The sequence below is a fragment of the Ornithorhynchus anatinus genome, chromosome 5 (assembly GCF_004115215.2).
Source record: "Ornithorhynchus anatinus isolate Pmale09 chromosome 5, mOrnAna1.pri.v4, whole genome shotgun sequence".
Classification (NCBI taxonomy): domain Eukaryota; kingdom Metazoa; phylum Chordata; class Mammalia; order Monotremata; family Ornithorhynchidae; genus Ornithorhynchus; species Ornithorhynchus anatinus.
Genome location: NC_041732.1, coordinates 21,727,524 through 21,751,928, shown reverse-complemented (window position 1 = coordinate 21,751,928; position 24,405 = coordinate 21,727,524). Strand labels below are relative to the sequence as shown.

Genomic DNA, 24,405 nt, shown 5'->3' with positions numbered 1-24,405 from the left:
GCTGCATTCTTCTGAAAGGAGAGAAGAGATGGGTCCTCCGTTTCCCCGAGGGACTGCGGCACCTTGTGGGCAGGGAACGTGCCTACCAACTCTGCTCTATCTCTCTCAAGTGCTCAGTACAGTGCTCTGCACACAGTACGCACTCAATAAATACCACTGACTGAGGGCAGAAGAGGAGGAAATGGATCTAAACTGTAGCAGGAGGGATTTTGATTAGTGAGGGTGGCTGGACACTAGGATGGATTCTGCAGGGATTTGGTGGCATGTCATTTTGGGAGGAGTTAAAGAAATAGGAAGCAGCAGGGCCTAGTGGAAAGAGCCCTGTCCTGGAAGTTAGGAGACTCCGGTTTTAGGCCTGGCTCCACCATATTCCTGCTTTGTGACCTTGGGCAAGTCACTGAACCTCTCTGGGCCTCAATCTCATCTGTAAAATGGAGAAAGTCTGTTCTCCTTCTCTTAGACTGTGAGCCCTCTGTAGGGCAAGGCCTATGACCAATCTGTTTATAGGCCAACTCCCTCAGTGCTCAGTACGCTGTTTGGCACATAGTGAGTGCTTAACAAATACCACGACGAGTCATGGGAGAGGCACCCATTTATGGGGAATGGCTTAGGCCCTGTCTTGTCTGAAGGAATAAATGGATGAGGCATGGACACTGTCTGCCCACAGTGGTGCCAAGAGTGGACAGAGACCGAGGCTTGCCTGCCAAAGTCCCCGAGCGCTGCCGGTTGCCTGGTCAACCGAGGATTGGCACAGGGCCTGGGGGTGGGCTCTGGAGTGTCTGAGGCCAAGCTGTGGCCAGCGTCAGGCACGCCACAACCGATCTGTCCCCACACAGGCCAGGGCCAGGGCCCGTGGGAGTCACCAGAGATTCACCCTGGCCGGCTTGAACAAGGAACAAACACAGTGATGACGCGGCCTGAATTGGCTCCATCTCGAACGTAGTGCCTGGCATATAGTAAGCCCTTAACAAATACCATTATTATGATTATTATTAAGAGAGCATACTCACCGCAGCGCGCTATAACCTTGGCACATGCTGACGCAGCACAGGACCCTCTCCTGATTGGCTTGGGTCTCGCCCAGGTATTTGCAGACGATGTTCCCTCCCAGGCTGAAGCCCACCACAATGAGCTGTGTCTGGGGGTAGGTCTTCTTGATGTGGCTCACCATGGCTCCAAATTCCCAGGTACAGCCTGCAAGGGGAACGCCAGACCAGATGATTATCCCAGGTGGACTGGAGGGGCAAGGAATACAACTCTGAGGACTGGACGACCGAATCTGGTGTAGCCGCCCGGATCTCACTCTGAGGGCCAAAATTTTGGCTTGGGAGCTCAGGTGAATTTACATTCAGAGGTGAAGCCTCGCCGTCAGGGTCGTCATCTTTGAATAGGCAAGGCAGACTGGGTGGTTCCAGTGTCGACTTGCATGCTGCTCTTTTTTCGAATGGGTTGGGGTGAGTCTCCCTGACTCGCCTGTCCCCGCCACCCAGAAAGCTTGACTGGGTCACAAGCCCCACTCTGACACCCACTCACACAGCTGAGGCAGAAACCCTGCAGATTGTACCTCAGACACACACTGAGATGCTCAGCTGTCCTAGACGGCGACTCATAATGTTAAGAAAACTACAAAGCCCAACGATTATGTGCAAGAAGTCAACAGGAGCAGGGACAGCAGAGAGCTTGGACGCAGAGGGAACAAGCCTTGGGACTTGTCTGCTGTGTGATCTAGGGCCAGTCACTTCACTTCTCTGCACCTCAGTTACCCATCTATAAAATGGGGATTAAGACTGTGAGCCCTATGTGGGACAGGGTCTGTGACCAACTCCGTGAACTTGTATCTACCCCAGTGCTTAGTATAGTGCCTGGCACGAAGTAAGAGCTTAACTCATACCACGAATGTTATTATTACTATTATTATTATCCAATTGGTCCAAGATTCTCTCTGGGACGCAGCAGACGGGGAGGGGAGAGAACATCGGAGGGAGGAAGACCGGCTCACTAACGCCCATGGGAATGGAAACAAGTGGCCCATTGTTAGGTAGGGATTGTCTCTAAATGTTGCCGAAGTGTAGTTTCCAAGCGCTTAGTAGAGTGCTCTGCACACAGTAAGGGCTCAATACATACGATTGAATGAATGAAGTGGTTGGGACCAGTCCTTCCCAGGAGGAATGACATCAAATTGAAGCTCAAGTTCCCCCATAAGGTGGTCAACTGCACGGTGTTATTTCTCTACCTTGAGCAGGCTGAAGGCCAGACCCTGGAGGGAAGAATAACCCATTCTCCCACCCCAGTTCCCAGCTTCCTCAGTCGGAAGGGCAAATAAATGAACACAAGGAGATTTGAGGTAGGGAGAGAGAGCGGGTGAACCTAATAAAGCTACTGATTTATGACGGAAATACAGGCTGCTGGCATTGGCACCGGCTCAGGAATTTAACCTAATTGAGCCAGTTAAACAGCTCATCCACGGGTAAAGCAGACTACTGGCTGGGTGTCGAGGGGAAAAGCACCTTTAGAGGCTAATAGGTTTCCTTTCTACACCCCCCACCCTGAGTGCTGCATGCACTCAGCACCTTGCCACGGGAAATGTTTAAGACTATTGAACAGCAGGGAGAAAGTAACCGTTTGTCTCCTTGGATCCGAAAACCTCCGGCTACCTGGCTTTAATGCCTCCCATCTGGGTGGCTGATCCTCTGGGCATGGGAGGAGAATGTTGGGGAAAGGTAAGCCTTTGGTTTTTAAAGCCCGGCCCCTTGGCCTCACCCTCCCTCTCTCAAGTACTCATTTCTGAATCTGAAAGCAAGTCTTGCCTCTTAGCAGGGAGTTAATGTTGGTATTTGTTGGTATTTGTTAAGCGCTTACTATGTGTAGAGCACTGTTCTAAGCGCTGGGGTAGATGCAGGGTAATCAGGTTGTCCCACGTGAGGCTCACAGTTAATCCCCATTTTACAGATGAGGGAACTGAGGCACAGAGAAGTTAAGTGACTTGCCCACAGTCACACAGCTGACAAGTGGCAGAGCCGGGAGTCGAACTCATGACCTCTGACTCCGAAGCCCAGGCTCTTTTCCACTGAGCCATGCTGCTTCCCAGTTCCAGTCCTGACACACCTTCCATCTGAGAGAGCAATGTGGTTCAGTGGATAGATCATGGGCCTGGTAGTCTGAAGGACCTGGGTTCTAATCCCAGCTCTGCCACATGTCTGTTGTGTGACCTTGGGCAAATCACTTCACTTCTTTGGGCCTCAGTTCTCCCATCTGTAAAATGGGGATTAAGATTGTGAGCCCTATGTGGGACAGGGACTGCATCCGACCTGATTTACTTCTTGTTTCTACCCCAGAGTTTAGAACAGTGCTTGACATGTAGTAAGCGCTTAACAAGTACCATAATTACTATTTATTCTTCTTATTTTACAGAGCACCTGTCTTCCCCACCCTGGCGACTGCCACACCCAGCCTGATATGGCCAGGTACTGACACATAAGACTCACCTAGACCCTGAAATTTTTTAAAAAAACAAACATTCCCGAGAAAGGGTAGAATCATAAAAGGGCTGTGGCCTCTTTAAGGTTAATCCAATGACCTATTGGCCTTCAAAGAACCCTGGTTAGCAAGAACCAAGGGTCCCTATGCAGTTCTCTTGAAGTCCAGAAAGGCTCAGCCCCTATAGTTTGGCCGGCAGGCCCAGCGCTCTTTTGTTAGCCCTGAATGAAAGACACTGTCTCCAGCGTTTCTCAGTGATGATGGCTGGCTGGCTTTTGCAACTCTAAAATTTCAGTACCTGCCTGGAGGTGAGTTGAGCCTAAATTCTTTAGTTGGCTGTGGTATGACGCGCCTGCCATGTGCCAGGCACTGGGCTAAGCATGGAGACAGACCCCCAAAAAGTATATACCAGGGTCCCAGCACTACACTCATTGTGGCTCATTGTATCGTATTCTCCCAAACGCTTAGTACAGTGCTCTGCACACAGTAATATGATTGAATGAATGAATGAAAGCATGGGACTTACAATTGGGGGCAGGAGGAGGAGAAAGGGATAAATACTTTGAGATAATGGGAGTGTGTAAAAATACAAGAAATATAAGCTAATGGACACAAATAGGTGAACAACGCTAGGAGGGAGTTAGGAGGGAAATCCCAGCTTCCCAGTGGTCTGGCAGTTGGGAAGACTGGCCTCCTCCAGCTCTCAGCTCCTGGGGTGGACAGTGGTAGGAGTTCCTGGGTATCAGGTGGGAGTAGCAAGGCTGCTCTGAGCAGGAGCGGCCTCCGGAGCTCCCTGGGGCACGGTGGCTCCTTGAGCCCTGGTCCGGTTCTCGATGATGATGATGGTATTTGTTAAGCGCTTACTACGTGCCAAGCACTGTTCTAAGCACTGGGTAAGATACAAGGTTATCAGGTAGACCCACATGAGGCTCACAGTCTTAATCCCCATTTTACAGATGAGATGACTGAGGCACAGAGAAGTTAAGTGACTTGCCTAAAATCACACAGCTGTCTTTTTAATAAAAGAAAAGATGGCCCATTCTATAAACTGAAGGGGCAGTGGGGTCTAGTGGAAAAGCATGGACCTTCAAGTCGGAAGACCTGGGTTCGAATTCCAGCTCCACCAGCTGCCTGCTGTGCGACCATAGGCAAGACACTTTGCTTCTCTGAGTCTCAGTTTCCTCTGGAAAACGGGGATTCAATCCCTGTTCTCCCTCCTACTTAAGACTCTGAGGCCCATGTGGGGCAGGGACTACGTCCAACACGGTTACCTTTCAATTGTCCTAGCACTTAGAACAGTGCTTGAAACATAGAAAGTGCTTAAAAGGTAGCACAATTATTATTATTATTGTTGTTGTGAGACAAGAAACCTTTAGGAAGGTCCAAATCTCCAGGGAACTCAGGCTTCAGTGGGGAAGGCTCTCCCAGGCCTTGGATGCAACTGCCTCTCCTGGGTGGCTACGGGGTAGAAAGGCTGGGAAATGCCGTAGCAGCAGGAAGGAGGGGAGGGGGCTTCGCTTATGTCTTCAAGGTTCAAACCAGACCAAAGCCATGCTTTGTAACCTCTTTTGACCGTTTTAAAAGCCTTGCGTCAAAGAGCTTTCCCGGACCGCTCGGCTCAAACCCCCGAGGGCTTCTCCAATCAGGACCCAAGAAGCTGGGGCAGAGGGAAAGACTGGGCAATCTGGAGGGCCTGATAGGCATCCCTGTCCGGTTTCATCTGTCCTGGCAGGCTGCGCGCAGAGGCTGCAGCTCTCAGAGTGGGGGAAGAAGCCGGGGGGAGGGGCGGGGGTCTGGCTCAGCTTTCCACTTGGGGAGTGGTCCGGCCTCATCATCATGCAAACCCGGCAAGTTCTCTAAACTGCTCCCCAGGCCCAACACTCTGTGGGAATTCGTTCCCAGCTCATTACTGTCCAGCCTGAACTGGAATACTTGGATGGTGTTCAATTTCCCCAAGAGGTGCTTCCCGAGAACCCAACAATAAAAAAAAATACATGCTTTAAAGTCCTTTAAATCTATGTTTAAATCTATTAAATCTAATCTATGTGCCACCAAAACATCTGAAGGTGATTTTCACCATCACAATTACTCATGCCCTAGAGGTGAGGCCTCCACTGCTCTGTTGATGGTGCCTCATTACAAGAGGGACCCGGGCGGTGGCTGAATTGGATCCAGCCCGAGTTTGCTCAGACCGGTGTTAATGATTGAGCGTGTGTGGCAGGAGTGTAGATGCCACTGAAGAGGTGAGCAGAACCGGATCTGAGGCCCTGCTCAGGGGCAATTTTCCAAGGCGGCGCTTTGGGAGGCAGTTGGAACGATACCCAGATTCACACCACCATCCTCTCAGGCCCTGGCACACTGTCATAAAGGCACTGCCAAGCGCCAGGGTCAGGAGCAGGGAAGACAGTGACCCGACGGAGCTCAGAGACCAGCTGCTGGAGAGACGTTCCCTCCCAGATTCCCTCCCTGTAAGCCGTTACGGCCCAGCCTGGCACAGAGGGCTTCTGGACCGGGCGCCCACGGCCCAGAAGGGTGGAACCCGATCCCTGGCTTGGGTCAACTATTAGCACATCTTAATGCCAAACAAGCTCTGCGGGAAGCTGCCCTTCTACAAGACAGAGACTCTTAACGAGGTTCTACACAGTTACGCCTTCAGGGAGTCAGTAAAGCTGACGGCATTGCCGCTGTCTACAGTAGAAGAGTGTAGAAGGCACACCTCCTCCAAGAGGCCTTCCCTGACTAAGCCCCCCATCCTCTTCTCCCTTCTCTGTTGCCCTGTCTTGCTCCCTTTGTACTTCCCCTCTCCCAGCCCCACAGCACTTATGTACATATCTGTTATTTATTAATTTATATTAACATCTGTCTCCCCTGCCAAGACTGTAAGCTTGTGCAGGCATGGAATGTTTCCGTTTATTGTTGAATTGTACTCTCCCAAGCACTTGGTACAGTGCTCTGCACACAGTGAGTGCTCAATAAATACGACTGAATGAATGAATGAAACAGTGTAAAACTGGGGCAGCCCTGGTTGGAGGGATTGATGATTATTATTACCGGTTCACCTTTGAAGCTCCAACGGAAAGGCACCGGCCTCGTGGAGCCTAATGCCCCCGCTAGGAGATTTCCGGCCGAGCCTCGGGCGAAGTCTGCTTAAGAACCACTTTGTTTGAACAGGCATTTTCCCCTAAATGGAATGAAGAGGGCCAGGTGGCTTGAAATTCAGGGATGGAGGAAAGCAAAGGGGATTTGGATCACGTGACATCCGTGCTCCTTGTGGGTGGGGGCAAGAAAGGGGCGGGGAAGGAGGAGGAGGAGGAAGTGATGATCCAAGTGACTAAACTGGCCAGGCCTTTAAACTGGTATCCTTCCTGGACTCAGGTTGGGGTAGGAGTGCTGGCCGCCTCCATTGTTCCCAGAGGACAAATGTTTTGATTCATTCTTGGGTCATTTCTAGGAGATACGGAGATGCTGCTGCAAGACTGATTCATCAGGGGAAATGTGGCCGTAGAGGCCCAAACAGCACGCGCCTACGGCAGCCCCGGGCATGCATGCCAGTGGAGCCGCCACGGCTCTGATCGTGGCTTTTAGGGGAAGCCAAAGTTCAGGCCAGCCCAACGACGTCACCTCTAAGAATCGATTCTAACGGCTCAGGTGCTAACTGAGGGCTCACTAGGATTTACTCTTGAGACAGCAAAGCAGCGTGGTGCTTTTTTATGGTATTCGTTAAACGCTTGCTATGTGCCAGGCACCATACTAAGAGCTGCAGTGGGACAAGTTAATCGAGTTGGACACCGTCCGTGTCCCACTTGGGGTTCACAGCCTTAATCCTCGTTTTACAGATGAGGAAACTGAGGCAGTGAAGTGACCTGCCCAAGGTCACACAACAGACAACTTGGGGAGCCTGGATTAGAATAATAATAACAATGATAATGATAGTAATAAGAACAATGGAATTTTAAGTATTTTAAAATTTAAGAATTTTAAGTATTAAGTGCTACTAATTTGCCACTATGTGTCAAGCACTGTTTTAAGCACTGGGGTAGTTTCAAGCTAATCAGGTTGGACACAGTCTCTGTCCCACTTGGGGCTCAGACCCTCAATCCCCATTTTAAAGATGAGGGAACTGGGGCATGGAGAAGTGATGTGACTTGCCTAAGGACACACAGCAGTCAAATGGTGGAGCCGAAATTAGAACCCAGGACCTTCTGGCTCCCAAGTCTGTGCTCTATCCACTAGGCCACGCTGTTTCTCACAATTTTTGATCATTTATTCATTCAATCGTATTTATTGCGCACTTAGTGTGTGCAGAGCACTGTACTAAGCGCTTGGGAGATTTTCTCTCTACAGATCTTTATGGGCATGATTCCTTTCTCAGATGGAGCACCTGTCTTCAGGAGATCTTTTCTCCCTGGTACCCTGCTCCTTTCTCAGGACAGAAAACCCACTATCCAAGCCAGAGAAAGCAGGCTCAGAGCCCCCACAAATGCTCCATCCACCCTACCTGGGACATTTACCTCAATTTACCCAATTACCCTGCCTAATTCTTGGTTCAACGGGAGGCTGAAACCACCGGTATGCCGGACCTCGACTGGCAGCTATTAGGGCCTGGAAGGGAAGGGTGGGAGCACGCTTTGAGAAATTTAGAGGCTTCCACTGTTGCCATTTGAGTGCTGCACAGCCACCTCATATTTTTTCGCAACAGGGATGATTCAATGGGAAATAGGCACTGCAGAGGATGCAGCAAGTCCAGGAATCCCCTTGTGATTGTCGCATTTTTATTCAGAGGAGGAGAAAACCTGCTGGGGACAGATCTTGATTTCCAGCCCCTGAACTCCAGACCTAAATCAAAGCCTGGGACATCCCGCTATAAGTCGCGGCCAGCCAGGCTGGGGTCCCGACTCCCGAAGACAACCTTGGAAACACGGTGCCAAAAAGCCCAAGTGATCTGGCTGGATCGCTCCAGGGTCCAGTAGATTACCTCGGCCTAGGGGGCAGCAGGTCAGTTCCGCTCAGCCCTCAATAGGCACGCGGGGCTGCCTGGACAGGGTGTTTTGGCACCAGGGAGCAGACGGCATTCTTTATTTTACTAGGCCTTTGTGGGGCCACCGGTAGGAAATGCTGAACATTCCAAACATTGTGCAAGGTTATAAAAACAAGATAAATTAAGCCAACGGGCCTCCCGTGCCACACTGTTCCAATTAAAGCCAGTGGCCCTTTCAATGCTTGAATGATTACAACAACCTCCCTCAATGTTAAAATTATGGCCATCGATCGACCAACCCCTCTTTCCAAGGGCCAGTGACCCTTCCCATCCCCAAACCACGGCAAATTTTGCCCCCGAACTGATCTCAATGCAATTCCTATCATCAGTGCTTTAGTGGCTGTTTTGGTATGTTTCATTGCAGTAGGCCTGTTAGTCACCCCAACCGCTTAATATTTTATTTTTAGTCCTGATGACTCACTGCAGGTTGGGCAGGGTCTAAAACCCACCAGCAATTGTCCTCCATCCCAGCCACAATAACTGGGACAAATCTCAGAGAAACTTGGCTGATAGATCTCAGTCAGTCGCTAGCAAAGGGGTGAGGGTTTCAAAACTGTCTCTGGACACAGAACAAAGGAGTGAGCCAGGAAATGAGGTCTTCTGTAGCCTGACCCAGAAACTAGTAGTCAGTGGAATTTCAGATCTGGTTCTGGTATTTGGAGCAGGGCTAAATTTCATGTTTCTAAAAAACATATAATTGTTAAGCTCCCACTATGTGCCAGGCACTGTACTAAGCACTGGAGAAGATACAAACTAATCAAGTTGGGCGCAGTCCATGTCCCACATGAGGCTCACAGTCTTAATCCCCATTATACAACTGAGGTAATTGGGAAGTGAAGTGGCTTGCCCAAGGTCACACAGCAATCAAGTGGTGGAGCTGGGATTACAACCCAGGTCCTTCTGGATTAGCACATTATTAGCAAGAATTTTAGGGGGAAGAAAGCCTTAGGATCCAATAGAATAGTTCTGCAATTTCAGTGCCATGATAGAGACAGATGATTATTATTAGGGTATTTGTTGAGTGCTTACTATGTGTCAAGCCTTGTTCTAAGCGCCGGGGTGGACGCAAATTAATCAGGTCGGACCCAGTCCCTATCTTGCTCAGATCATTACCTCTTCCCTCTTTTCCAAATTTCTCCATGAAAAAAAAGGATGGGAGAAATCCACAGTCATTTGGAAGAAATAATTATTCACTGTCAGGCAGATTTGCCTAACCGTCTGTATACCCGGCTGACTGGTAGACAGGAGAGCAGTTTTGGTCCTAAAGTCTTGGGTTACTATTCAGCCTATCTTAGCCTGTTCAGTGGCAGAGTTCTGAGGTGTTCTTAAGCCTTTTCAGACCTGCCTCACACCAGATCAAAATCAGACAGGACTCATTTCCTCCCCTTCATCCCACAGACAAGAAACTTACTCTAAAATGATATTCAGCACACACTCAAGCTTCCAAAGCCTTCAAAATGCTTCTCCTGCTGTCACGCAGAAAGAAAACTGTAAGATGAATTGTTCCACTCTGAATAAGGTAAAAAGGGTTCAGAAATGCCCAGCAGGATGTTTTTTCTCTAAAGATACTGAACAGGCGTCTACAACGGGAGAAGAATTACTCTGCCCAGGAAGTTATTTTGCTCAAGGGCAGGAGTGTCTTCTCCTCTTTCCACTGTTGACAGTAGGTCCCAGCTGTCCTGTTTAGTCAAAGGTGTCTCTGCATGTGTGTGGCTCGGGGCAGCTAAGAGGGCAATGAATTGCCTCTCAGCTGCAAGGCTCGGAGTTACGAGAAGGAAGCTGAGGAGCATAAACTCCCCTACTTCTGGGGGAGCCCCAAGTGCTGCAGCTCTGGATAACCATCAGTTGGAGAATACTTAATTGTGCAGAGTGAGATACGATGGCCGGAGAAGGTGGATTGGGATGGGTTGTTGCCTTTTTGGGCCAATTTACCCTCTATAGGTTCTAGGGCTCCAGCATAGATACCAGGGATCTGCTTGCAGATTTGCCAGCTGACACTCTCTGCTCCTCCGAAGCTCTCCTAACTGTACCTCGCTCCCAACTCTCCTTTCTCCGACCCAGATGCCTGCTCCGCCCTCCACACGGAAAATCCTCTGCTCCAAAATACACCAAACCACCCCCTCCCCAGCTCTGGAGTCCTTCTCAGAGCCACCTCCTGCAGGAGGCCTTCTCTAATTAATGCCCATCTCTCTGGAAATGTCCTTCCAACTCACCTTAGGGCTGGTGTACTTCTTCCATATACGCAGTCACTATCTGTCTTCTTTTATCAGTTGTGACCTCTGTTTTTCTCCTTAATCCTGAGGCATATTTACAATTTGTGTCTACCTGCCTCCTCCGTTAGATTGTCTAATTACCTGGAGGGGAACGGCTAGGATTTTTCTTTCTGCTGTATGTTCCCAAGTTCCTAGCCCAGTGCGTTGCCTTCAGTGAGAGCTCAATTCATACTGATGTTACTGAAAGTCATCTGGAATTTCTGAACAGTGGATTTCTCTCTATGAATCTCTACATGGATGTCCTGCTGACACCTCCAGCTCATTATCTCCCCAAAATGCAACTCATCATTCCTTCCAAATGCTCTCCCCTCCCTAACCTTCCCATCCCAGTGATCTGCACACAAGTAGGCGCTCAATCGAAGCGAGGGATTTCTCCCCTCAGCTTGTGAGCTCTCCATCTTTGTCACCTGATTTGTATTCTTCCCCGGGGCTAAGTACAGAGCTTAATATAGAGTACCCTTCTAATAAACACTAGTGGTGATGATGAGGATGATGAGACGGACAACTGATCCACAGGAATCCATCAGGATAATCATCTTTAGAGAGAGGGGGGTTTACACGCTACTTTAAAAACATGTTAAAAGGCTTATGGCTCAGACCGGGGAGGATCAAAATACAACTGGAACCAATGTAAGGAATCAGACTGTCCTACAGGTTTCCATTTTGCAGCTGAAGTTTCCCAGAGGAGAAGAGATAGGTAACAGATGCATGAACTCTGAGGCCTAGCTGAGCCACTGTGAGGCAAGGGCAGGGCACAGCCAGAGCGAGGGAGAAGATGGAGCGTGAGACGCAGCTGAAAGCACCGGACCCGCGTACCGTAAGTGAACATGCGTGGAGACGTCAACTCGATGTTGGGCAGTGCTCCCAGGTGGTTCAGCACGGCACACCGGTAGCCATTTTTCTGGGCGTAGTCCACAAAGGTGCGGATGTACTGCTTCTCACTGTGGTTGGCAATTCCAGGACAGATGACCATCGTGACGTCATCTACGTGTTGAGGGAGGAAAAATACAGAGGTAAGATGAGCCAGGGGACTTTACACGGAAATAAATCTGATGCCATTTGGTCCAGTACGAGCCAGAGATACCAGTAATCTCAACAGTCCTTTAATCCCAATCTGAGATAATATGAATAATAATGATAACAGAGGTATTTATTAAGCCCTTTCAATGCGTTAAGTGGGCTAATGGGCTAAGTGCCAGGATAGAAGCAAGATCCTCAAATGAAGTACCGTCCCTGCCCACTCAGGGCTCACACTCGAGGCAGTAGATTTCGAGACAAGGCAACTGAGGCCTGGAGGCGATTTATGCTTTCAGCCTTCGGGGTTAACTGCCCTAGTGGGAGTTTTCTGGGTTATTCAAGCCCGTGACTCTCTCAGGAGATTTACAGGCACTTTGTGAAGAAAACCCTGCCCTTTATTCATCAGCTAACGTTTGGTTTTTCAAAACTGAAGTGAAATAACCGATCGGCAAATACCGCATCCAAAATTCATTGAGAGTGGCTTCTCTTAAGGCACTTCTTGAATCTTCAAAGCTTCGTCCTCCCAAGACATTGCCATTCCTGAGAACATGCCGGAATGTGGCTAAGCAGAGATTCAAACTAAGCACGGCTCTCACTCCTCTGTCCCTCCGCTTACATTATTTTTCCAGAAATCCAAAAAGCTTCAATTGAACAACAATTTCTAGTGGAGCAGGAAGCAAAGGCCGCGCTACCAGGAGGAAAACCTGTCATGCTAATTGTGTACTGAAACAAGCCAGTGAAATGTCAGGCTGCTTGAAAATACATAATTGGAAACTTCTGCCATGAAGAAACTAAGTATAAACTTTCTTTTCATTAAAGGTAATGACCACAGCAATAATAAGAACATTAGGTGACCGGAAGTCATGAGAGCGGATAGAGCATGGGCTGAATGGGTTCTAAACCCTGCTCCACCATTAGCCTTCTGGGTGACCATGGGCAAATCACTTCACTTCTCTGTGCCTCAGTTACCTCAGCTATAAAATGGAGATTAAGACTGAGAGTCCCACATAGTACACGGAGTACATCCAAGCTTGTATCTTTCCCAGCGCTCGGTACAGAGCCTGGCATGTAGGAAGCACTTAACAAATACCATAAAAAATACATATTGTATTTTCTGTCATTTTCCACCAACAATATTTTCTGAGTCCTTCTGAAATACGAGGTCCTGAGCTGTACCCTACAGGGTACATACATACAAAGGGGTTTTCTGTTTTCTGCCTGTGGCCCCTAAATCATTGACATTAATAGTTAATCACTGTCATTAGTACGTTCTGAATGCCTTCCGTGACTACCAAACTGAAGTGGGAGTTTACAAAACAGCAAACGGGACTCAATCTGACCAAACTAGAGTACAGACAGACCAAGATGGTCTCCATCAGTCATTATCTGTGGAATGCCAGGTGGCCTGTCTTAACCCCCGAGGCAAGAAGTTAATAGGGCAGGGCCATTACCATCCTCACCCTTAGGGCAGAACCATTACCATCCTCACCCTCCTTGACCTTTCTGCTGCCTTCGACAACATGGACCACTCCCTTCTCCTGGAAACATTATCTACCCCGGGCCTCACGGACACTGTCCTCTCTTGGTTCTCCTCATAGTTCTCTAACTGCTCTTTCTCAGTCTCCTCCTCTGACTCCCACCCTCTACCTGTGCATGGGGTATCTATCTCAAGGCTCAGTTCTGGGTCCTCTTCTATTCTCCATCTACGCCTATTCCCTTGGAGACCTCATCCACGCCCACGGCTTCAACCACCATCTCTACGCAGATGATTCCCAAATCTGCCTCGGCAGCCCTATCTCTCTCCTTCCCTGCAGTCAAACATTTCCCCCTGCCTTTAGAATATCTCTACTTGACGTCCCGCTGACACCGCCAACTTAACATATGTAAAAAAAAAAAATCTTCTCATCTTCCCACCTAAACCTTGTCCTCCAAGAGGGAGGGAGAACATGTGTTTGATCGCCATTTTACAGATGAGGAAACTGAGGCAGAGAGAAATTGTGACAACCTATTAAAAGCACATCTCCTCCAAGATGTCTTCCCCAACTAAGCCCTCATTTCCTCTTCTCCTACTCCCTTTGCGTCAACCCTGTGCTTGGATTTGCATCCCTCCCTCAGCCCCACAGCACTTTTGTACATATCTGAATTTATTTATTAGTATTAATGTCTGTATCCCCCTCTAAACTTTTAGCTCATTGTGGGAAGGGAACATGTCTACCAAATCTGTTGTATTGTACTCTCCCAAGCACTTAGTACAGTGCTCTGCACATACTAGGTGCTCAATAAATACAACTGATTGAAGTGACTTGTCCAAGGTCACACAGCGGGGATATGACAGGGCCAGGAGTAAAACCCAGGTCCTCTGAGTCCCAGGCCTGTACCCTTTCTGCTAGGTCACTGCTTCCCTTTTAACCCCACTAGCTCAGCTTCAAAGGCTGTCTTCTGATGTCCAACAAAACCTACACTGTGGGCCAGAAGATCAATTTTAAAGCCTTTAAAGACTCCATAAAGGGCAGGTAACATCACGGATACAGATCCTGCAGCCATTTTTCCGGGCTTCTAACACCAGAGACACCATGTTCCCTGCTTAGCCATAAACATCCATAAGCCCTTAGGGCAGGACTCTTGTTATACTATCGACTGGGCTGGCAATCCAGGAAGTGACTAACAAGTGGTCAGAGAGAGGGTGAGACACAGCTTGGGAGAAGCCTAGGGCTCCCGCTTCCTGCCCTGTTCTCTGACTGAAGGATAGACAGAGTCCTAGAGAAACCTGAGAATGTCCTACCAGCTCTAGGATAAGCTACACGGGTGGTGCTGCTCCGATCAATAGACAACTGATGACTGCAATGACAGCACTTTTAAGAAGTCACACGGCCCGGTATCAATTTGCTCATTTACTTGCAAAACCTACTGGACCATTAAGGACCCTGACTGTTCTCCCGCTTGTAGCCATCAGGGTTTCGATCATTTCTTGTTTTTGGATTCACATATTACTTTTTTTTTTGAAGAGCTTAAGTGGTCAGAGAGCCTTTTGCAAATACAAAATTCCGTTAACATCTATTAGCTTCCTTAAAATACACTCAGAGGTCAAGAGTAACCCTTCATAATCACAGGTTTTGGACTCCCAGCCCCAGAGAAGCCACTGTAATGTATATTTAAGGATGATGAGTAGTGTGGGTTAGGAATCAAAGCTCTCTTAGATTGTCAATCCACGGAGGGGGACAGACCATGCCTAAATCCCACCTATGTACTCTCTCCTAGTGCGCAACTACGGTGCTCTGCACTCAGTATGACTTAATAAATACTATTCCTGCTTTGCAACTGGCCAGCTGTGCGACCTCCGAGAAGTCACTTAACCTTTATGGGCTTCATTTTCTTCACCTGTCAAATCAGAGTGAGCCTTATTCAAGGCACATCTCCTCCAAGAAGCCTTCCCTGACTAAGCCCTCCTCTTCTCCCATTCCCTTCTGCGCCGCTCTTACTTGCTCCTTCATTCATCCTCCCTCCCAACCCCATAGTACAAATGTATATCTCTGTAATTTATTTATTTATATGAATGTCTGTCCTTCTAGACTGTGAACTCGTTGTGGGCAGGATTGTGTCTGTTGTTATATTATACTCTCCCAAGTGCTTAGCACAGTGCTTTGCACACAGTAAGTGCACAATTAATACGACTAAAATACCACTGCATCATACCTGCCTCTTCTCATCTCTCAAGCATGTTGTACGGACCAAATGAGAGAAGAATAATTGCGGTATTTGTTAAGCGCTTACTATGTGCCGAGCAAATGGAAAAACAAAAAACGTGCTGCGGATTCCAAGTGCCTTATTTACACTTTAAAAGCTCTCGAGACATTACACAGTCATCTTCCCGGGACCCACCTCCAATGCAGTGCTCCGCCAGGGGCTCGAAAAGGTCAAAAGTGGACGTGGCTCCATCTGACATGGTGATGAACTTGCGCAGGCCATAAGGATGAGGGGACCTAACTCGTCCCATCTTCCCGTACAACGCCGTCTGGATGTGCCCGCTCTTGCCCCAAATCAACGGGGGGATGTACCTAAGAAGAGACGAGAAAGGCACTGAGAAGAGAGTTTCATCTTTTTAACCCAATGTGATAGGTCTTCGAGAAGAGTAGTCTTTTCCCTGGAAGATCTGAGAAAAATCTAAGTGAAAGAGGTGACCCTACTGAAACATCAGGTAAGCTCTCATCATCTCTTGTGCTTGGCACCTATTAAAAAGGGGCTCGCAATTTGGTTCTTTCCTGTCCTGTCTATTCATACTCCAAAGTCCGAAGACGTACCCCATTTGAGCGAAGTTACAAAAAAACCCCCAAAGCACTGTAATAATGGCATTTCCTTTCTTTGGGCTCTTAGATACTTTGAAAAAGTTATGCTGCAGACAACCAAATACTCATTAGAACAGGAGGATTTGGCACTGAAGTTGCCCAATGGGGTCCAATCAACAGTTCCCTTGCATGCTGTTAGCCATTTTTTCCCAATGCTTCTCCCTACAGGCCATTGATCCCCAAACCCTGCACAACTTTAAATCCCAAAGGAGTTAGAACTGCAGCTTCTCTTCGGCTGTAATTCTGGAAGGAATCACGATAAGGGGCAGGTTATATTAAAATCTAGGGGCCCCTGAAATCTGGGCAGCGTGGAAGGGGACAAGGTGGGGAAGAGCAGTAACAGCGGGAGGGATGAGCATTACGATGTGGGGTGGCAGGGGAGGAGCAGGATCGCTTAGTGGAAAGAGGCCAGGCCTGGGAGTCAGAGAATCTGGGTTCTAATTCGGGCTCCAAAACATGCTTGCTGTGTGACCTTGTCCAAGTCACTTTTCTGTGCCTCAGTTACCTCATCTGTGAAATGGAAATTCAACACCTGTTCTCCCTCCTACTTAGACTGTGAGCCCCGTGTGGGACAGGGACTGTGTCTGACCTGATCATCCTGTATCTTCCCCAGAGCCTAAAACAGCTCTTGACACATAGTAAGTGCTTAAGAAATATCGTAATTATTTTTATTATTAGGTCAGCTTTGGGGACAAGAGGCAGGAAGGAGGGTTTTGGCTCCCTTACTCTCCCAGACTCCTCCAGGGCAAGGTTTCTCCCAGCACCCCTTACTCCTTCTTATAGGCTGGCTTATGGAATCATAGAGGAGAAAAGAGAAGGAAAAAAGTAGATTCTCCTGTATTCAGCTTTATGATGTCATTTGATATCCATGGGGAGAAATGGAACTTGTTAGAGAGGAGGCTAGAAACTGTGGTAAGGGGCAATTCCAGCCAGGAGTGAGGAGCCAATATGCCTTAAAAAGAGGTTGACCAGAGGTCCAGGTCTTCCACAGACTATGTTTTCACTAGGAATTTTGGCGAGAACACTACAAGGGGATTAGGGAAAGTTTTTCGGACAGTGTGCATCCAGCTGGACAGAGCAGGATGTGATGTCAAGAAATGTTTGTAGGCATGTGCACGGCAATCATTGGTATTTATCGAGGGCTTTTTTAATGGTATTTTTAAAATACTTACTATGTGCTAGGCACTTTACTAAGTGTTGGGGTCGATACAAATCAATCAGATGCTTACTATGTGCTAGGCACTGTACTAAGTGCTGGGGTTGATACAAATTAATCAGGTATCACGTGAAGTTCGGTCTTAATCCCCATTTTACAGGAGAAGGAAGTGAGGCACAGAGAAGCCAAGAGATCTGCGCAAGGTCACACAGCAGGCAGGTGGAGGAGGTAGGATGAGAAACCAGGTCCTTCTGAATCCCAGGCCTGGGTACTACCCACTAGGCCATGCTGCTTCCCCAAGTGCAAAGCAAGGAGCACAGTGCTTATTGTGTGAAAAGCACTGTTCTAAGTGCTTGGGAGAGTATGCTACAAAAGAGTTGGTTCCCTGCCCCAAACAGCTGCTACAGGGAGGATTGAAGCAGGGAAACTGAAAGCCAGGAGAACAGAGGAAACATTTTAAAGATGCAGTTTTAGTATTCTAATCATGTGGAAATATTAGAATATGTCTAAAAGCGGGTGGACTACAGTGTGAGTTTTCCTTGATGGAAGAGGAATACAGAATTTTGATTTTGGTTGAAACTGGGATATCAGAACCCTAAATCCGATTTACGGACTGTTTTGTCCCTTCTTGGTGACCTTGATGGCCTGGGGAAAGAAAAGGAGGAGGAATCGATGGGATACCGCTCATCCCAGCACTCCGCAACACCTCTATCTCAGGTCTGTGTCCTCTGTGGGACCCACACTGGGCACGAAGCAAGCATTCTCCAACCCACAAGTACATATCCACACACAGAAAATGAATTAGAGCGTCTAGGAGGTCGAAGCAAAGTAGGCTGACCAATGTGTTCAGGAAGGTTCCAATTATAGGACATCTGTAATTTTTCTAAATTAGTCTGGGGCGGTCACCAGAAATCCACTCTGGGCCCAGCTAAAGTGGGAAGGGAGGCTGACAGACTGAAAGGCACGCTGGGGGGTGGCAGAACCGAGGGGCAGGAAAGTTGCGGTGCCCAGGGAGTACTCTCCACTGGCATGGGTTTGCTTCAAATGGAAAGCAAGGGAGAAGCAGCATGGCCTAATGGGGAGAGCACAGGCCTGGGAGTCAGAAGGACCTGGGTTCTAATCCCACTGATGCCGCTTGTCTGCTGTGTGACCCTGGACAAGTCACTTCACTTCTCTGTACCTCGGTTATCTCATCTGTAAAACGGGGATCAAGAGTGTGAGCCCCTCGTGGGACACGGACTTCTGATTATCCTGTATCTACCCCAGTGTTTAGTACAGTGCCCGGCACATAGTCAGTATTTAACAAATACCATTAAAGGAGAGGAGGGAGTGGAGACAAGTTGTTTTTCTCTCTGCAGGAGACCAGGGCTCAACAATAACAATTCCCTAACCTGACATTTGGCCACGATTCCAAAATAAAACTTTTTTTTCCTGGCACATAGAGCCATAAACATTTTCAGTTCCCTGCCTGTCATTCGTGATACTCTTTCCAAATGGAGGATGGCATCACTCCCAGTGTGAGCATTATTCTCCATGGGGCTTTGAAGAAGAGAACACCCTGTTTAATGATCATAGGGTACCTTGGCAGACTTTCATCCAGGTACGGTATTGGATCAACCTAGCTGGGGAGACTGGGGTGAAAGGACTGTGATTTGTAGAAGGTCTCAGTCCCTTCAGAATCAAGAGATTTTTCCAGTTGGATGTAGAGGGCACAATATCGGGGAGATATGTGCTCTTGACTAATTCTCAGCACTAACATTTCCCCAAGTTTAAAATGAAGGAAGGAGAGGTCAGCTTTTTGATCGGGACCAAAACATCTCTTGACTAATTTGTCTCCTGGGAGTTATTCGTCTTGAGGGTTGGATCGTTGAAATATAGAATTTAAACTTTTTTTTTCTCCCCAAGGACTTGGAAAAAAGCTTCTGGAAAAACAGACGTAAAAATGATTCAACTCTTGCCAGTAAACTAAACCAGTTCTCACCCAGCCTCTCTAGGCAAATCAAAGTGAGGGAGAAAGAAATTAACCTGAGTCAGAAGACTTGGGTTTTAATCCTGGCTGTGCCACTTGGCTGCTATGTGACCTTGGGCAAGTCACTTAACTTCCCCGGACCTCAGTTTCCTCACCTGTAAAATGGGGATTCAAGACCTGTGCTCCCTTTTACTTTGACTGTAATCCCATGTTGGACAGGGCCCCGACTGATTATCTTGCATTTATCCCAGGGTTTAGTTTAGTGTTGGAACACAGTAAGCATTTAACTAATACCACTATTGTTATTACTAGTATTATTATTGTTGACGATAATGATAGTGGTATTAGTTAAATGTTTAAATCATAATATTAGATAATAATAATAATGACAAGACGCCATTTCAGAGTTATCCTTTCTTTGTTTTCTAAACATAAATAGGAGACAGAGACACTTGAAGAAAATAGAAACCCTGAACCCAAATCATTAGGCATGTAGACTGAGTTTGAGCATCAACATAAACAGTCTTCCCACCTCCAGGATAACATATAAAGTCAGAAAATCCAGCTGCGGTTGGGAGAGGAGAGGGGAAGGGAGAAGAAAGCTGATCTGTCACCTAACCTGATGGCGCTCCTGCCAAAGCCCAGTTAATGAAGCATCACGGGGCTTCACTGACACACAACAGACCTGCCCTTTTCCCCAGTAATGGGTTCTGGAAAGGACTTGAGGGTTACAGCCTTTATTCTCACCTCTCTAGGCAAAACAGTCCATTCAGAAACCAGAAAAAAGAAAAAACCATCTAGGTCTGAGTACAAGAAGAGACTGAACTGTGATGAATTTGAGTGAAACAAACCTGCCTGCTCTTTCTAGAACCTGTGGTGGTCCTCAGTGAGTTTAGAGTAGCTCACGCAACGTTTAGAAACTGTGGAGATATGATTCTTAACCACACTGCCTTGGGAGACGGGGCGGGGTGGGAGGAGGTGGAAAACTACTCTCCCACACACTTCCTCCTGACATTGCTAGGGAGGCCACCTATTAAGCAATCCTGTTTTCTTGGTGCTTTGCTTCTTTCTTTCTTTTTTTTGTACATAGAGGGCTGAGGGAGGGAGAAGGGGTTGCGTTTCCTTCTGGCTAATGGCCCCGAGACCTGTTCTGACCCCGGAAGACTACTGATGGATTTATTCAATTTCAACCCTTGGGTTAGGTGTGGTCGGTGGCAGGACATCACCCATTAGTAAACCAGCAAAAGGAAGGATTCTTTAGCCTTTCCACTCAGGTTCTGGAGGCCGGGAGAAAAGCCAATTGGTGATTCTCCACTTTGCGTTCTGGATTCTTCACCTGGGAACTTGGGAGAAGAACAATTGCTCCTTTCTCGTTTTGTGAGAATGCTGTGAACTCCCTCTAGACTTTAAGCTCATCCCCCTAGACAGTAAGCTTGGTGTGGGCAAGAAATGTGTCTGTTTTATTGTGCTCTCCCAAGCACTTAGAATTGTGCTCTGCACACAGTAAGCGCTCAATAAACATGATTGATTGAATGACTGAACACAAAGAGAAACAGCATGGCCTAATGGATAGAGTATGGGCCTGGGAATCAGAAAGACCTGGGTTCTCTAATTCCGGCTCCACCACTTGTCTGCTGGGTGACCCTGGGCAAGTTACTTCACTTCTCTGGGCCTCATTTACCTCACCTGTAAAATGGGGATTAAGATTGTGCCCCTCATGTATGACATGGACCATGTCTAACGTGATTAGTCTGTATCTACCCCAGCACTTTACCATAGTGCCCGTTGCAGATAGTAAGTGCTTAACAAATACCATTAAAAAAAACCCCAAACTTCACACATACATACACAAAGTAAACAACATATAATCCTTGACTGGAAGAGGTGGCCAGAGTCCATCATTCGAATTTTGGCAAAGAAATGAATCACCCCAAAGGTTCACACTGGGCTTGGTAATCTCCACTTCCATCCTGAAAGCTCTTTGTGGGCAGGGAAAGTATCTGCCAACTCTGTTGTACTCTCCCAAGCGCTTAGTACAGTGCTTTGCCCACAATACATGCTCAATAAATACCACTGGTTGATCAGTTGATTGATTAATCCCTAGTGGCAGGCCCTCTGCAGTCTTAAAGAAGAGTGTATTGAGTGGAATGATCAGCCCAAGCTTTAAAGGAGATCTCTAATCAAATGGAAAATCAGTCTCCAGCAGGGCTTTTAGTGGGGTTCTGAATTTTGAGACAAGCAGGGCTCATTTTGCACATTTCCTTGGTGGGGCAAGAATAAAGAGGTGTAACTCCAAATCCACAGTGATGAGGGAAGATTTTTCTGAGACTTTTTCCCATTGTCTTTGTGAAGATGAGGGAATAAGGAAACTTGACATGAGAAGCAAACTGCAATGGTTTGCAAGATATCTTAAATTATTCAGCTCACCTTCCTTATTTCTGATAAGCCAACGGCCTTATTGAGCTCCTAACCCTTAAAAGACTTCTTTTTTGGCAAAAGGGCTAAACCAGAGTGATCTGTAGCTGCCACCTCTAAAAAGCCTTGGAATTAAATATTCGGAAACATGGTAAATCACAGTGATGGAGATTACAGGTAAATGGAATCATCGGTCATCCTCGTGGGAGAAAACCCAAACAAAATCGCCCTCAAGCCCTTGAAGTGAGAGGAGAACAGAAGAGATGGGGAGCTTGGAAGTCCAGACTCAGGACCTGAATGTAAATCTAAAAGATTTGTTGAACAAGTCAGTGACTGGGGGAAAGGGCTGTTTACATTACAACGGGATCCCAGTTCAGGGATGGGCCTTTGCCCCCTGGGTTTTGCAACAGTGATGAAGGTCTGGACTTCACAGGTGCTGGAAGTGCGGCAGTAGTAGAAGTAATAATGACATTTATTAAGCGCCTATTATGTGTAGAGCATTCTACTGGACTGTAAACTTGTCTTGGGCAAGGAATGCCTCTGCTAATTCTGTAGTATTGGATTCACCCAAGTGCTTAGTACAGAGCTCTGCACATAGTAAGCGCTCAACAAATACCATTAATGGATTGATTACTAGTGGCTGAGAGGAAAAAAAAATCCACAGATGGATGGGAATTAAATAAGGCAGTTCTGAGCTGTCCCAGTCTAAGACAACGGTGGGAAGGAGTTTAAAATAACGGACTGATGTAAATAGAAAAACAGCCTAAAAGAGGAGACGCAGAGTTTTCAGCAGCCCCAGAGGAGTGGAACGATCAGGGCTTCAGGGTGCTGCCACCCAGCTCATCCCCAGTCCAATCACAACCCACTTTTCCCAGCATCCTCACCTTTCTAGAGGTCTCTGGCTGCTGCAGGCCCCACCTGGACAGAGTGGGCAGGAGGGTCCCGGGGGGCATGGGGGAGGGTGGCAGGGGTTCTCCCTGGTTTGGCTCGGCAGTCTGGAAGGAGGTTGGACTTGGGGTGCCGACTGCTGCAGTTTAAAGCCCTCGGGGTCTTGTAGCGGCGGGCAGGGGGGGGGGGGGGGAGGGGGTGCCGAACTGCCAAGCCTTCTCTTTTGAAACCATAGTCATCCTCCGCACATTCTAACGCTAACCTCACTGAACCTCGATCTCATCTATCTCGCTGCCGACCTTGTGTCCACGATCCTCCCTCTGACCTGGAACACCCTCCCTCCTCATATCAGTCAGATAATTGCTCTCCCCCAATTCAAAACCTTATTGAAGGCCCATCTCCTCCAAGAAGCCTTCCCTGATTAAGCCCCCTTCTTCTCTTTTCTCACTCCCTTCTATGCCGCTCTTTCTTGCTCCTCCCTCCCATCCCCACAGCACATATGTATATATTTGTAATTTATTTATCTATTTATTTAGATTAATGTCTGTCTCACCCTCTAGACCGTCAGCTTGGTGGGGACAGGAATGTGTCTGTTTGTTGTTCTACTGTACTCTCCCAAGCGCTTAGTACAGTGCTTTGCACATAGTAAACGCTCATTAGATGCGATTGAATTGAATGAGTTCTGCACTGAAGGCGATCTATGCCATGGACAAACACCGGACAAGAGGCGGTCACGTCAGGTTGGCAGTACAATACTGATCTCCAGGTAATTCCATTCTTGCCAGGAACAACTCCAGACTCTAAGCTCCTTGTGGACAGGGAACATATCTACCAACTCTGTTCTACTGTCCTCTTCCAAGCACTTAGTACAGGGCTCTCTCTGTGCACAGTAAATGTTCAATAAATACCACTGAATGAAGCACTCCTCTCCCTGAATCTTGGCCCTCAGCTTGGCCCTGAATCCCTGGTGACTTTCTCCTACCAAACTAAGGCAACTGGGTAGAAGCAAAATGTGTTATCAGGAAAAGTTTGGCTCCAGTCATTTTTTAATCATTATTACTATTAAAAATGATAATAATAATGCCATCATTCTTGAGTAATTACTACGTGTCAAGCATCATACAGAGTTCTGAGGTGGATACAAGAGAATCAATTTGGACAGAGTCTCTGTCCCACCTGGGGTTACCAGTTTAAGGGGAAGGGAGAATAAGTATTGAATTCCCATTTTACAGGTAAGGAAACAGAGGTACTGAGTTGTTGAGTGACTGGCCCAAGGTCACACAGAAGAGGAGTGACAGAGCCAGCAATAGAACCCAGGTCCTCCTAGGCCCGTGCTTTATCCACTATCGCCATGTTGCTTCTCTTACATTCCAGTAAGACAGAACAGTAAGCATTAGAAAAGTTGTCGAGAAGAGGCTCTCAGAAGGAGATGAGCCTATAATGGAGTCAATAAAATGATGCCTGATCTGTAGCCACGTAAATGGCCCTTAATGTACTTGAGAAATTCGATTGTTTTATCTGTAGCTTTCTGAAGAGCTTTGGAAGCCAATAATTGCATTTCTTTTCTAGCTGATTAACATCGATGGGAGCTGGATGCTTGCCATTTGCGAGCTCCCTCCAACCGCTTGAGAGACGTTTCAACAACTTGGATTGTCGGTCTCTGCAATTAGTTCTCATATGGAACCAGGAGAGAAGCCATAGCTGAGTGGTGGCCTGGAGCCAGAAACGAGAGGAATAGCAAAACTCAATTCTGTTGCCACTTGCCACATTCTCTCTCTCTCTCTCTCACACACACACACACACATTGAAATGACTCAGATTAACCACAT

At 47.6% G+C, this 24,405-nt stretch overlaps 1 protein-coding gene across 1 annotated transcript in view; it reads right to left on the bottom strand.

Moving 5' to 3' along the window:
• The window catches only part of ABHD2 (abhydrolase domain containing 2, acylglycerol lipase), a 109,978-nt gene that overhangs the window by 20,177 nt on the left and 65,396 nt on the right, over nucleotides 1-24,405 (bottom strand). Inside the window, exons 4-6 of the mRNA XM_029064839.2 lie at nucleotides 15,685-15,860; nucleotides 11,605-11,772; nucleotides 1,011-1,194 (exon numbers count right to left, since the gene is read on the bottom strand). Coding sequence (XP_028920672.1) covers nucleotides 1,011-1,194; nucleotides 11,605-11,772; nucleotides 15,685-15,860 — 528 coding nt within the window. The remainder of the gene's footprint in view (nucleotides 1-1,010; nucleotides 1,195-11,604; nucleotides 11,773-15,684; nucleotides 15,861-24,405) is intronic.